Below are 12,523 nucleotides of genomic sequence, written 5' to 3'. Positions count from 1 at the left end.
TTTGATTTCAAGCGTTTTATTTGCCGCTAAGAAAACACCATAAATTAATGAGACAGAACATTTAGCAGATTATGTTTTAAACGTTACTTCTCAATGTTGTAGAGCAATGTTATACTGTCAGATCATGTTGTGATCAGTCTTTCTTAATTCTGTTTATAGCGTTCTAAAATGCTTAGTATTGTGATGATGTTAAGGGCCATGCAGTTCCAGGGAATTTGAAAAATCTCTACTTTTTCTCAGGAGATTGTGGATCTAATAACCTAACAGACCCTGTCACGGTAACTCTCCGCCACTTGGTGAAGGGTTCCAATCCTCTCCCTGCCAAATGGAACTTTAAATCCCTGGAAGGCTATGGAAGCTGGAGTTCTGAGGGATGCCGCCTTTTGTCAGAGGAGCCTAATATCACCAGCATGCAGTGCCAGCAGCTTGGCAACTTTGCCATCCTGACGGTGAGTAGACAAAGCTTCTGACATTATGATAGACATATGGTTTTTCAGGATTTCAAGTGAAAGGACATTTTTCCAAATTGTCCCATTGACTCCTGACATTAATTTCCCCTTGCCTCATATATCGATAACTGTTTGTCATCTGTAATATCTGTCTGCCCCAGCAGGAGTTGAATACATTTTCCGAACCAGTTAAAAACGGCACTGAAGTTCTCCATCCCGTCATCTATTCCTGCACTGCAATCCTTCTGCTCTGCCTCTTCACCACCATCATTACTTACATAGTACATCACAGGTATGAACAGGAGAGCCAGGAAGAACATGTCAAAAATAATGGTGTTGGCGTGGGTGGCTGCAGGGTTGAGCCAAAGGGGGTCACTCGCATTCATCACCCCTTTAATACTGAATTTGCTGCCTCAGTGTATGCTCAGCCCTAGATCTGTCCCTTTTTGTTTTTAACCCTTCCTGGAAGGTTTATCATGGACACCTATGGGTGACCCAGCAAAGGGAGACATTTGTGAAATTGGATTGGTGGAACGCTAGCTCTGGGTTAGTGCTTAATGCAATGGATCATGAGGGCTGTGAGAAAATATGGAACAATAAGTGTTTCTTGTGCAAGATGCAGGATCTAACATATTTGAGGCCAGAGTTCTAGATTTCCATTACATGTTAGAAGAATAGTTACATGGAGGATTCCAATGGAACAGTGGGAAGAGTTGTGTAAGGGATCCATACCGAGCATTTAGATAATGAGAAGTTATAGAGGGATGTTATAATTCAGTATTATATGCCATTAGATTGTTACTTGTTATCAATTACTTGATATCCAAACACTTAATGCTTTTAATTATGAATGTAGTTCTATACAGATCTCCAGAAAGGGCTGGCACATGCTCCTGAACCTTTGTTTCCATATTGCAATGACGTCAGCCGTGTTTGCAGGCGGAATCAACCTGACTGGATACCTCGTTGTCTGCCAGGCGGTTAGTATTGTGGGTAGCAATAAGTTACTGATGTTGTATGTCTATGATGAATGTGTTATATACAGTTGTAATATGTAATATAAATCCAACACGTGACACAAATGTGACTACGCAAATGTTAGTTGTTTTTTATGACGTCCAGCTTTGTTCTCTGATAATCAAGTCCTACATTCCGTCTCAGGTCAGCATCATTCTACATTATTCCTCCTTGTCCACCTTGCTCTGGATGAGTCTGAAGGCCAGGGTCATATACAAAGAGCTCACCTATAAACCTCAGCCACAACCGGAAGGGGAAGCTGTCCAAACCCCACAACGACCAATGCTCAGGTAATCACCTTTTGATGGGCAGGTCAGTGACCAGGTTATCCTATGTGAGCATTGAAAAGGTCCATGTACCTCCCCAATTGTGTGCCAGGTAACCTGTACAAGAAAGGAACATGATTGTGGACGCAGATCACTGAAGACACTGTATTTGTCCAAACTTGAGAAAAGTCATGGAGGACTGGATGACCAGTGCCATTAATTTATTAAATAATCATGTTATCCATAAGCTTTTAGCGCACCCAGATGAGGTCAGGTGTGCCCAGAGTTTGCTCTTGTGCTTTGAGCGTGACGGGGTCTCAACTGTAAGAATATCCAGGGACTTAAAGGAATCAGCATCCAAAGTATAATGTTAGCCATAGTACCTTTAAGACTTCTAAATCATGTTCTAATGGCCTACCATATTATGTGCCAAACCAAAATGGGTCTGAAAGGCTCTTGTAATATTTTTTGATATTGTAAACCCAGGACACCGATATTTATTCACTAAAGTGGGAATTGGAAAGAGAGCTGTGGGGTTTCATCTTACTGAATATGGTGTCCTGCACCAAAACACACCAGAAAGCGGGGCTCTTGACTATATTTTCTTTTTGCAGGTTTTACCTGATCGCAGGTGGTATTCCTTTAATCATCTGCGGGATCACAGCTGCTGTGAACATTAACAACTACAGGGAAAACAATCCCTAGTGAGTACTCTACTAGCCAAATAATCTGTCTACTGTGTCACTACATAAAAAGGATGGTTTTAATACTTAACTGTAACACAAATTAAACTGTGCATTATACAAAACCAACACTCCTTTGCAGTGGACACTTTCCAGTGTTGGCCCTTCATGATGCACGTTAAAGAGCTATAACTGCTATCCTCTAAACTAACCTACCCACACCAGCTTTAGTGAATAAACCTCCTGTAGGTTTAGGAATTAACCCCTAATGATGATCTACAGGCAAACCATATGTTCAGATTGACAATAGTCTTTCTTTGGACGTTATTTTCCCAGTTCCACAGCGAATTTGCTCATTCCATGTGTCTTGTAGTGTCTTCCTGTCTGTAAAATAGGAACTGGTTGTATACTAATTGGTCTTGTCATACACAGCTGCTGTTTGGTATGGAGGCCAAGTCTTGGAGCCTTTTATGTCCCAGCTGCCCTTATCCTCCTTGTCACTTGGATTTACCTACTGTGTGCAGGAATAAATTTGAAGCGACAACCAACTGACCAGAAGGATCCTCTAGAGCCAAGTGACCCACATCAGCAACCCGGCGGCATTAGCCACCTCCTGAGCGATTCGAGTTCCATATCTGTGACCATTAATTCTGCATCCCCGCCAACCGACGTTGATGCTGTGTATTCGCTGCACGTGCAGTTCTGGGCTCTGGTGATTGTCCACGTTCTGTATATTGTGCTCTGGATTTTTGGGGCTTTGGCTGTGTCACAGGATTGGTATTTCAATGTCATTTTCAGCTGCTTTTATGGAGTCACGGCAGTTGTGCTAGGAATCTTTATGTTCCTTCACCATTGTGTACGACGGCAGGATGTGAAGAGCTCTTGGTTTGCCTGCTGTCCAAGATACATAGAAACTTTACCATCTCAGGCGTATGTCCAAACTGGCTCACCAGTAGATGACTCTCCTCAGGTATTCATGGGGTGTAACCCAGAGCTGACTAATTCCGTCAAGTCTTCATCCTCACCGAGCAGCAGCAGTCATTCCAATAATGGACCTTGTAAAATAACAAACTTGCAGGTGGCCCAGAATCAGGTGGAGAGCTGCTCGCCCAAGCCACCCAGCTGTGAAGACAGTGAACCAACTAATAACAAAAACATTACTGTTCCCAGCAGGTATATGAACAACCTTCATGGGCGCAGAAACCATAAGAGCAGAACTAAGCAGTATCGGGAAGGGAAACATCACAGGTTAAAGGTGCTTCGCGGCCCATCTTCTGATCTACCCTCCAGTGAGAGTGGCAGCATCCACAACAGCCATTCAGAAAGTTACAACAGCAGGCACAGCCCTTTAAACAATGGCAGGGCAGGGGTAGTTGTCAGGGATCCAGAAGGAGCTTTAACTCACTCAGAAGGAAGCGATAGCAGCGGACACCCAACTCAAGACTTTGCTAGGGCCCAGAGGAAAAGCGCAAGTCGGGACAACCTTAAACAAGCCAACAGCATGGAAAGAGAAACCAAACGCAGGTCATACCCTCTCAACACCGCCAACCAGAATGGGGTACTAAAGGGTAGCGAGTATGACATCAATCTAGCAACTACAGAAAATTCAGCAACCATGAAGACTGGCCTCTGGAAAAGCGAGACTACTGTGTAGTTTGTATCCAAGTGTTAATAGCAGGTGCTTCAAATGTCATCTACAGACATGGCTCACCAGTCTATATCAACACGCCAAGAAATTGGGCTCTCCCCAGACTTAGCTTGTGGTTACACAGTGGATGGTGGAGATGACCGAAGTCCTGAAGAGAGCCCAGAATATGTGCCAAAATGCGCTTGTGCCAGTGTATACTTTATTGACCAGTGGCCTGTGACCCCTGGAGAACTTTTTTTTATACATGCCTCGTGCAAGGGATGTGCCTTGGATAAAATTTATCAGCATTGTTGATGTGATAAGGATTTCCTCCTTTGGTTGTATCTCTGACTTCATCCAAAAATATATTTTGCTTGGACAATACTTCAGCTCTAAAGTAGCCGCACACAACCGTGTCGAACGCATTCACATATAATGTGAAAAAACTCATTTATATAGTAATTAGTGCCCTATACTAGAATCTTCAGTCAGCTTCTTCTCTAAGTGGAATGATTGAAGGAGACCACCTGATTAGAGCACTTTGAAGGACTCCCTTTTCCATGGTTCCTTCGTTCTAACTTTCCAAAGTTCTTATTCCTCCAAATATTTCCCAAACCTTGTTTCTCTTTCAATCTCTGTATAATTCTTCAGTGCCATGGTTTCTGGTTTAAATAGTGCCTGAATTACTTACACGTGGAGAGGACTAATGGAGAAATCCAGAAAAGCTGCACGTTGGTATCACCCATATAGATTATTTGTCCTATTTTTTCCTTCTTCTAAAATCCCGGTCAGCATAACATTTATGCAAAATCTTTGACAATCACAGTAATCAGCCTTCAGATACACTTGTTCGTAAATCAAATTTGCATGGTATCTATGTATTTTTTATAATTGTTATATAAAACAGAGTGAAATGTTTATTTTTCAAATATAGAACTATATTGAATATTGTATAGATAGATCAGGAGCAATTTTTCAGAAATGTGTTCATTTCTGTATCAGTATTATTTTTGTGTTAAAGCACAGAAAAGCAATATTTTTGTTTACTATTGTTATAAAAAAAAATAATCAACATGTCTATGTATATAGATCTGCCAAGCTCTAAAATAACTATACTTATATAGAAAATTCTAGAAGGGATATTATGTGGTTACATGATGTCTGCCTTCTTGGTCCACTTCAAAGTACAAGATTAACCCTTAGTGCCAACATACAATAAATTCCTTGTGAATCAAATAAGACACGTGGCAAATGTCATATTACATACATGTGCCATATTAGGCTGCGTTTTAGATCACAAGTGCCTTAAAACCAGAATAAAAAGCTTAATGTGTAATAAAGAGAATTTGTGGTCAGAAATCGCGGTGGTCTTTTAGATCAGTGATACACACAGCTCCGTGACGTTTAACACTAATCTACCACTTATGTGTCCTTTGGGGGCTAGTGATGTAGACAGGCTTGGTGAGGACAGAGGTTATTTAGAGAGTTTTTAATAAAGCTCCTGCATTATCTATGCACTGCACAGGGCCACATCAGACCTACTTCTGCATAGCGATATCAGGGAGTCAAAATGTTCCTTTTTTAGCAAACAAAACCCCCCCTGGCTTCAGAGGAGGATCATTACATTAACACAAACGCTCTATTTTAATTATAGATTTTTTTTATAGAGCCCACAAAAGCTGTATTTGGAAAGTTCTTAGATTATAGCAAATCTGTAGATAATTGGGCAGTTATGTGGACTACGTGCCAAAAAATGCATCATGTGCTATGTGTGTTATGTCCTTGTGTATAAAATGTGTATTAGGACTGGAACCAGACTGGGATTATTCTAAATGGTTCATCCAGTGCCAAAAAAGGTTTGGCCAGTATAAATAATGTACATTCCTTTACCAATGCAATACTAGAAATATATATATATATTCATTTTAAATGTACAAAATATGTTGTTAGTTATGAAATCAAAGTAATGTGTTGCCTGCTAAAAAAAAATGGCAGTATAAAATTACAGAAGTCTCCAAAGGGGATTGAAATATCCCGGGAGAAAAGCATCACATTGTATTTGTGTTATCCTTTGAGAGAAGAATATGTGGTGACCAATGTCCACTCTGAAGCCACCATTGGTGATTAATATGGTCCATCATTTGAACGGCTCCTGAGGAACAATTTTGTTTTGCAATTATATGAACTCGCCTATATGCGGCTGGAGAAGCATCATGGAGCCACCGTCCGCCATACCAAATACCAACTCCCTGATCCCAAATGCCAGACTGGTTTCACGTCTGTTCGGTTGTTTGTATTACTTGCATTATGCACTTAATGTATATCTTTCATGCAAGTAGACAATTAAGGGTGGTGCATGGAGAATACAGCATTTTAGAATGATTTCACTGTACAGGTGGCAATAAAAAAGATCCGCAAACACTTTAGCTTATATTTAAGAGACAGCGACACTACAGTTTATATATGCAAGATCACGGCCAGTGGTTTATTTACTAATGAGCGTTTACAGGAGAGTTATCCCCGATATGACCACAATCCGCATATTCTTTTTCTAATGGCCTGCTAAGAGGAGGTGCTTTTTAGAGCAATAAACACACAGCCAAGACTCAAAACCGTTCATATCTGTCTAAACTTCAGTCCATGGGCCCATTCTATATAAAACCCAGTTACACTAATGCATTACTGACACTTTAATCAACATTATTCAAGCTTTGATAGATCAATCATCAAAACCAGCAGATTTAATGCACTTCTGAAGATGTCTGTTTAAAATGTTTTTTGCGTGAAGATTGTTCCACCTGTAAGGATTAACCAACAATCAACTATACTGCACCAAAGAAAACATGTCCAAAGTATGTACTGTGCTTTCTGAAATGTCACCAAAATGATGTACTTCGTCTTTTTTATATTAAAAAAATATTTTAAAAAGTTTCAAACTGCAATGACTTTGGATGGATATTGTAATAACATTTGTGTTTATCTGATACACAAAAACAGAGGCTGTCTATATTTAGAAATATATATATATATATATATATATATATGTGATCATCAATAAAATTGTATTAAAAATATCCACAAAGAACTTGGCTCATCAGCTATAGTACTGAATAGCACCTTGCAGATAAAGCTCGGTGTTATAGTTTATATCCTGACTGTAAATGGATAATCAAAATAAGGATAGGAGAGGAAAGTCAAATTAATAAGTTCTTGTTTTATCAATCTTAAGGGAATCGTATTCTTCTGGGGGACAGAAGTGAATAAAAACAAAAGGGTTTAAATACATTGGAATGAGTGTGCTGGAAGCATTTCCATTCACTTCTACATGCAGATATATAAGCTATCTGGGATGATTGCAATCATCGGCTGGTCTATTAAGTATTGAAATCTTGGAGGCTTCAATTAAATAAATACATGTATAGTCTCCCTGGAAGTTTAGCTTTTACGTGACTTTTCTCTTGATTTCAGAAAAAAAACAAAAAACTTGAGATATTCTATAATTCAGTGTATTTTTACATTAACATACATTTTATGTGCAACAATAAAAAGGTCAGCCAATACATCGGAAGCCAGTTACGTACATTGCTCAAGTGCTAACAAAATCTCGAAAGCAACTTTAAGGATTAAGAGTCTGTGCCTGTTCCTGAGCCTGTTTAAATGCCTCCACTTCAGCGGGGGTTCTTAAGTACTGCTCAATCTCACTGTCAGAAATGTCCTCGTCCCCTGTGACGTCTTGTCGGTCTTGGGGGAATGCTTGGCTGTGTTTTCTTTTTGGTGGATGTGTCAGACACGGAGGTAGGAAAGACGTAGCTGGAATTGGCTGACCATGAGGGGACAATGTATCGGCTTTTCCGTCTCCATCCCCTGTATCTGTGGCTTCTAGGGCTCGTCTGAGAAGGTACGTACGATGCTTCAGGATGTCGCCAAGGTGCTGCACTACAGTTTTCTTATTAAGAGGCAGTACCTTCAGCCAAGGAAGCTGAGCGGCCAACTTGAGGAAGATTTCGTGAAGTTCCTTCAGCCTTTTTGTTGCCGGTGGGGGGAAGTCCACATCAGACAGTTTGCAAAAGCGTGTAAACGTGCATGACAAGCGTGACGGCTGCAGTGACTGCCAGGAAAGGTAGGCGGCTGCGCTGACTATGGGGATGGGGTGACGTCCGGTCACCAGCCATACGTCACTTGCCAATTCTACTGTCTGCAAAGTCCTCTCTAGCACCTTCTCCAGATCTTCTGCGTATCCTCTTGGAGCCGAAAACGAGTTCTGAAATAACTTGAAACTGCAAGGAGAATACAGATAATAAATGTGGAAGTATTTTTACGCCAGCAAACGTCAAGGATTTTGTACGTGGCAGCGCTGACATAACCCAAAAAGTTTGACTCAGAAGTTGTAGTTTGGGGTAGCCGTATTAGTCCAGTGTATAAGAATGCAAAAAAACAGAATGTTGCAGAATCTTGTAATACCTTTTTTATTGGACTAACAGTATTTAAAATAATAGACGAGCTTTCGGGAGTCCTCCCTTTATCAAGTCAAAAGCATTTCTGACCAAGCAAGTGAAAAACACAGTTTAAAACTGACCAGTACATGTTCTGATACAGGGTTAAAACAGGGGTTAAAACAACACGGTAGAGAATTTGCAGACAAAAAACACAGAAGTTGGATATCTTAGGGCAGTATGTCTACATTTTGGTCTCCTCAGGCTTCAACATGATGGCAGGTTTCACCACGGGCTGCTGGAGCCGAGGATAAAGTACTTCCAATCTCATAATAAGTGTGTGGGTTGCAACAATCAATTTTTTTCAGATATTAAGAATAATGCTGATAATGAGTTCTAAATTTAACCCCAATTGGTCCATTTAAAGTGCTCCTTTAGATATTATGCTATTTCTTTAGTATTAAACACTTATAGTTCGATGAGTGACATTACAATTAATTAAGCAATGACCCAGGGTGCATTAGGCACTCGCTGGCCATACTGCGAGGTACTAGCCAGGTAGTTTTTTCCATCTTTTCACTTTGATTCCCGTTGCAGGGATCTAGAGCCCAAAGTGCCAGCGATCAACCTGCATGGAGAGGTCATCAAAGGTCTGAGGACTCTATGGGATTCTTTTACTTTAATCTTTGTTTTTCTGAACCGACTCTGGTGGCAAAGAGTGCCCAAATAGAAGCTTGGACTTCATTCAAGTGTAACAATGCTCTGAGACAGGGGAGACTTCAGCAATGGAGAGACATCGTCTCTCAAAATCAGCCAGAAGTCGTCATAATATCATGATTGGCAACAATGACAGCCTCCAGGTCTGCAGATAAAGGAAGATTTTGGTATAAAGCACTGCATTTCATGCTCATGTTAAAAGATCTGTTTCCATGAGACTTCCCCTTTAAATGCTAGGAAATATATAGATTAAAAAGTTGCAGATACCTGGCATGTAGCTGAGAAGTCTCTGACTTAATACTTTTCCTAACAAAATATAATTGGGGTTATAGCATTTAGCTCTTAATGTTTGAAATACGATATTTCGTTCCAAGAGTGGTAATGGGATACAGAACGTTTGAACATTTTGGTTTATTTAGATATGTATTCATTTTGGAACGGAGTACATGGAAAGCTCCACATTCATTCTGTGTTCAGAAAAGACTACATGCTACGGTGATGTGAACCGGATTTAAATACCAAAGAGCCTCTTGCATGCGCTTAGAAAAATAATGGCATATTATACCTCTTGCAATGGCTCTTCACCAGGTCCTGGAGGCCCAGAGACGGTACATCCAGCTTCAGAACTTGCACCGCGTCCAGATATACGCTGGCAAAGAGTTCCTTCTTTGCGTATAACAGCGAGCAGACAGTTCCCATAGTGAGAGGCCAGCGGTGCTGCCGGCACGTCACATACACACAGCATCCCATCACTATCTCCTTCTTCTGCAGGGTGACAAAGTGGAACGTGGGATGGCTGAACGCTTGTTCATAGTAGGACACCGCGGTGTCAGTGAAGCTATCTGGCAGCCTCAAAACTTTGCAAAGATCTCTTACTCGCTTTATGCCTGTGAGACGAAGCACACAATTAGCGATCCCACAGCAGGCTGCTACGTTACTGCTTCTGAACGATCCGGCTTCATTGATGCGATAAACACTATATCACGCTACGGTTATCAGCCAACATCTCTACACTGTAAGCCGGTTTGAGCAGGGCCCTCCCCACCTGTTTCTGTAAGTCATCTTGTTACGTTATATACTACTTCGTATGTCTACCCATTGTACAGCGCCGAAGAATCTGATGGTGCTATATATATAAAACAATAAATAATAATAGTAACAAGAACATGAAACTGAAAAGGTTACCACCTGGACTTGTGTGCGATCTCTCAAACAGTCATCAAGCTCTACAACCAAATAGAGCCATCCAGGTGAAGAATAGGGAGGTAATTCCAGATACACGCTTGGCTTACATTATCCTTCCTCGATAAGCAATATCTGTGCCTTTAAAGTAAAAAGTTACTCTTACCGTGGAGTTTACTCCTGCTTATGGTATCGCGCTCGCCAGTACTCTCTGAAAACCTTACAGCTGGATATAAAGAAGAAACAAATATGATCACAGGTCAGTCAGCATACATGAAATAATTCAGAAACAGGTTAAATAATAATCAGACCCACCGGATTTATTCTCTTTCTTATACCACGGACACCTTTACTAACGTCCAGTAATAACCCAGAGCCAGCTTCCCAGAAATAAGTAATATTGTCTTAAATTTTTATTCTCTAAGACAGGGTTAAAGGAACGCTGTTGTGGGATAAGAAGAAACACAGCCTCCAATCGACCCAGAATTTATTGGTTTTAAGATATTTGTAACCGGCTAGAAGGCAAAGTAAGACGGCTGAAGCCCATCATGTTTTTCTTCTTCCACCTGAAAAATGTTATAAAGATCTCTGAAAACATTCGACATACATCAAAAGTCCAATACAGAGAGACAGTTTCCATGCATTAAATAAAACATATCTCCTTGGTTTAACCCGTTCTATTTTAACAGCATCACCCGAAATATATATATTTTAAGTTACAAGCTCTGACCACACGGCCCACCTGCAGATAAAACGTGTCGTGTATCCGACTACAGCTTTGATAACGTATTATGTAAATAAGACAATGTATTCACATATCATTAGTTTTAAGGATCGTGTTTAAGAACAGATATTGTTACAGGGCAGCCCATGAGGTAAGAATTGATTGAAACTCCCCTGTAAAGCCAATTACTTGTTCATTGACACTTTATGTGAAGAGCGGCTAGAATAAGGTTAATAAATACGGTATATAGTAATATAGTATGTGACGCTAAAACACACACAACGCATTCTTCCAGCGATCAAACTAAGAATATGGAAGTAATGCGACATCACCATGGCAACCAATAAACCTCTCATTTATATTAGGTTTATATATTTGTGGCCAACTTTATTAGGGTGAGAAGCGCAGAGAATTTTTGTTTTTTGCAACCAATAAACTAGCCAGGCTTATAAGAACATCCCATTGGTTCCTATGGTAACGAGAGCACCTGTCAAGCTCTCCATCTCCCTACTAATCGTAGAACTTTCAATGCCACCTAGAACCTCCGTGCAACTGACCAAGAAATAGCAAATCGCCCCTCTGGAACGCAAGGGGTAAAACACAGGAGCGTACAATGCATTCGTCCATCTAGTCTGCCCACTTTTCCTGATGTAAAGACTCGGTCCTTAATCAGTCCTCTAGCTTGTCTTAGATTCTTAGCACTGCTTTATGCCTGTTGCATACATGTTGAAACTCTCTCACACTTTATTAACCTCTGCCACTTCAGATGGGAGGCTGTTCCACTTATCTACCATCCTCTCAGTGAAAAAAGCTTCCTTACGTTACATTTAAACATCTGACCCTCTAGTTTTAGATTACGGTTTCTTGTTCTAACATTTACCATCCTTTGCAATAACCTTCCCTCCTGTACATTGTTTAATCCCTTTCAGTATTTAAACGTTAATCACATCTCCCCTCTCTCCTCCACGCTATACAGGCACTCCAGGTTAGTATATATAACATACAGCGATATAACATACAGCGATATAACAGCGCGTTCATCACCTTGCAGAAAGCCCTCCTCTGTATGTGTTGTGGTGAGCAGACCCTCGCTCAGGATAAAGCCACAGTCCGCACACACTAGCTGATCCTGGGAGTAATGAGCATCATCCACAATGTCAGAGGAGCCACAGTCCGGGCATCCCCTGGGGCCCGACATTCTACAAAACACCAGACAACGGAAAACGGCCCCTTTATTTCTCTATAGAATAGACTGTTTAGCTGCACCAGGGAGCCTAATCGTAAACGCTTTCAAAGTTCTAAAAACTAGGTTTCCATTAGGCGACCCGCAACCGCATAGAAGAAACCATTTTCCCGGAGACCACGGTCTTCGCTTGTTAAGTTAACGCGGCTACGCCGAAATGGCGCCTGCGCTACAGACACGGA

The 12,523-nt window shown here is 40.9% G+C and overlaps 2 protein-coding genes across 2 annotated transcripts in view; one reads left to right on the top strand and one right to left on the bottom strand.

Annotated features, from left to right (window-relative positions):
• The window catches only part of LOC149300129 (adhesion G protein-coupled receptor A2-like), an 88,236-nt gene extending 84,167 nt beyond the window's left edge, over positions 1–4,069 (top strand). The window contains exons 14-19 of the mRNA XM_089485640.1: positions 241–449; positions 614–741; positions 1,306–1,429; positions 1,611–1,756; positions 2,347–2,436; positions 2,848–4,069. Coding sequence (XP_089341766.1) covers positions 241–449; positions 614–741; positions 1,306–1,429; positions 1,611–1,756; positions 2,347–2,436; positions 2,848–4,069 — 1,919 coding nt within the window. The remainder of the gene's footprint in view (positions 1–240; positions 450–613; positions 742–1,305; positions 1,430–1,610; positions 1,757–2,346; positions 2,437–2,847) is intronic.
• Positions 4,070–7,658: 3,589 nt separating this feature from the next.
• LOC149300128 (transcription factor IIIB 50 kDa subunit-like) lies at positions 7,659–12,296 on the bottom strand. Its single transcript, XM_089485564.1, has 4 exons — positions 12,143–12,296; positions 10,541–10,600; positions 9,758–10,079; positions 7,659–8,319 (listed from the first exon to the last, which is right to left on the bottom strand). The coding sequence occupies exons 1-4, from the start codon at positions 12,294–12,296 to the stop codon at positions 7,659–7,661; spliced, it is 1,197 nt and encodes a 398-aa protein (XP_089341690.1).
• Positions 12,297–12,523: the final 227 nt, after the last annotated feature.

The sequence above is a fragment of the Sceloporus occidentalis genome, unplaced genomic scaffold (genome assembly GCF_023333645.1).
Source record: "Sceloporus occidentalis isolate IW3139 unplaced genomic scaffold, rSceOcc1.0.p SCAF_26, whole genome shotgun sequence".
In the NCBI taxonomy this organism is placed as follows: domain Eukaryota; kingdom Metazoa; phylum Chordata; class Lepidosauria; order Squamata; family Phrynosomatidae; genus Sceloporus; species Sceloporus occidentalis.
The sequence above is the reverse complement of the archived record's forward strand: the minus strand, read 5'-3'. Positions and strand labels throughout refer to the sequence as shown.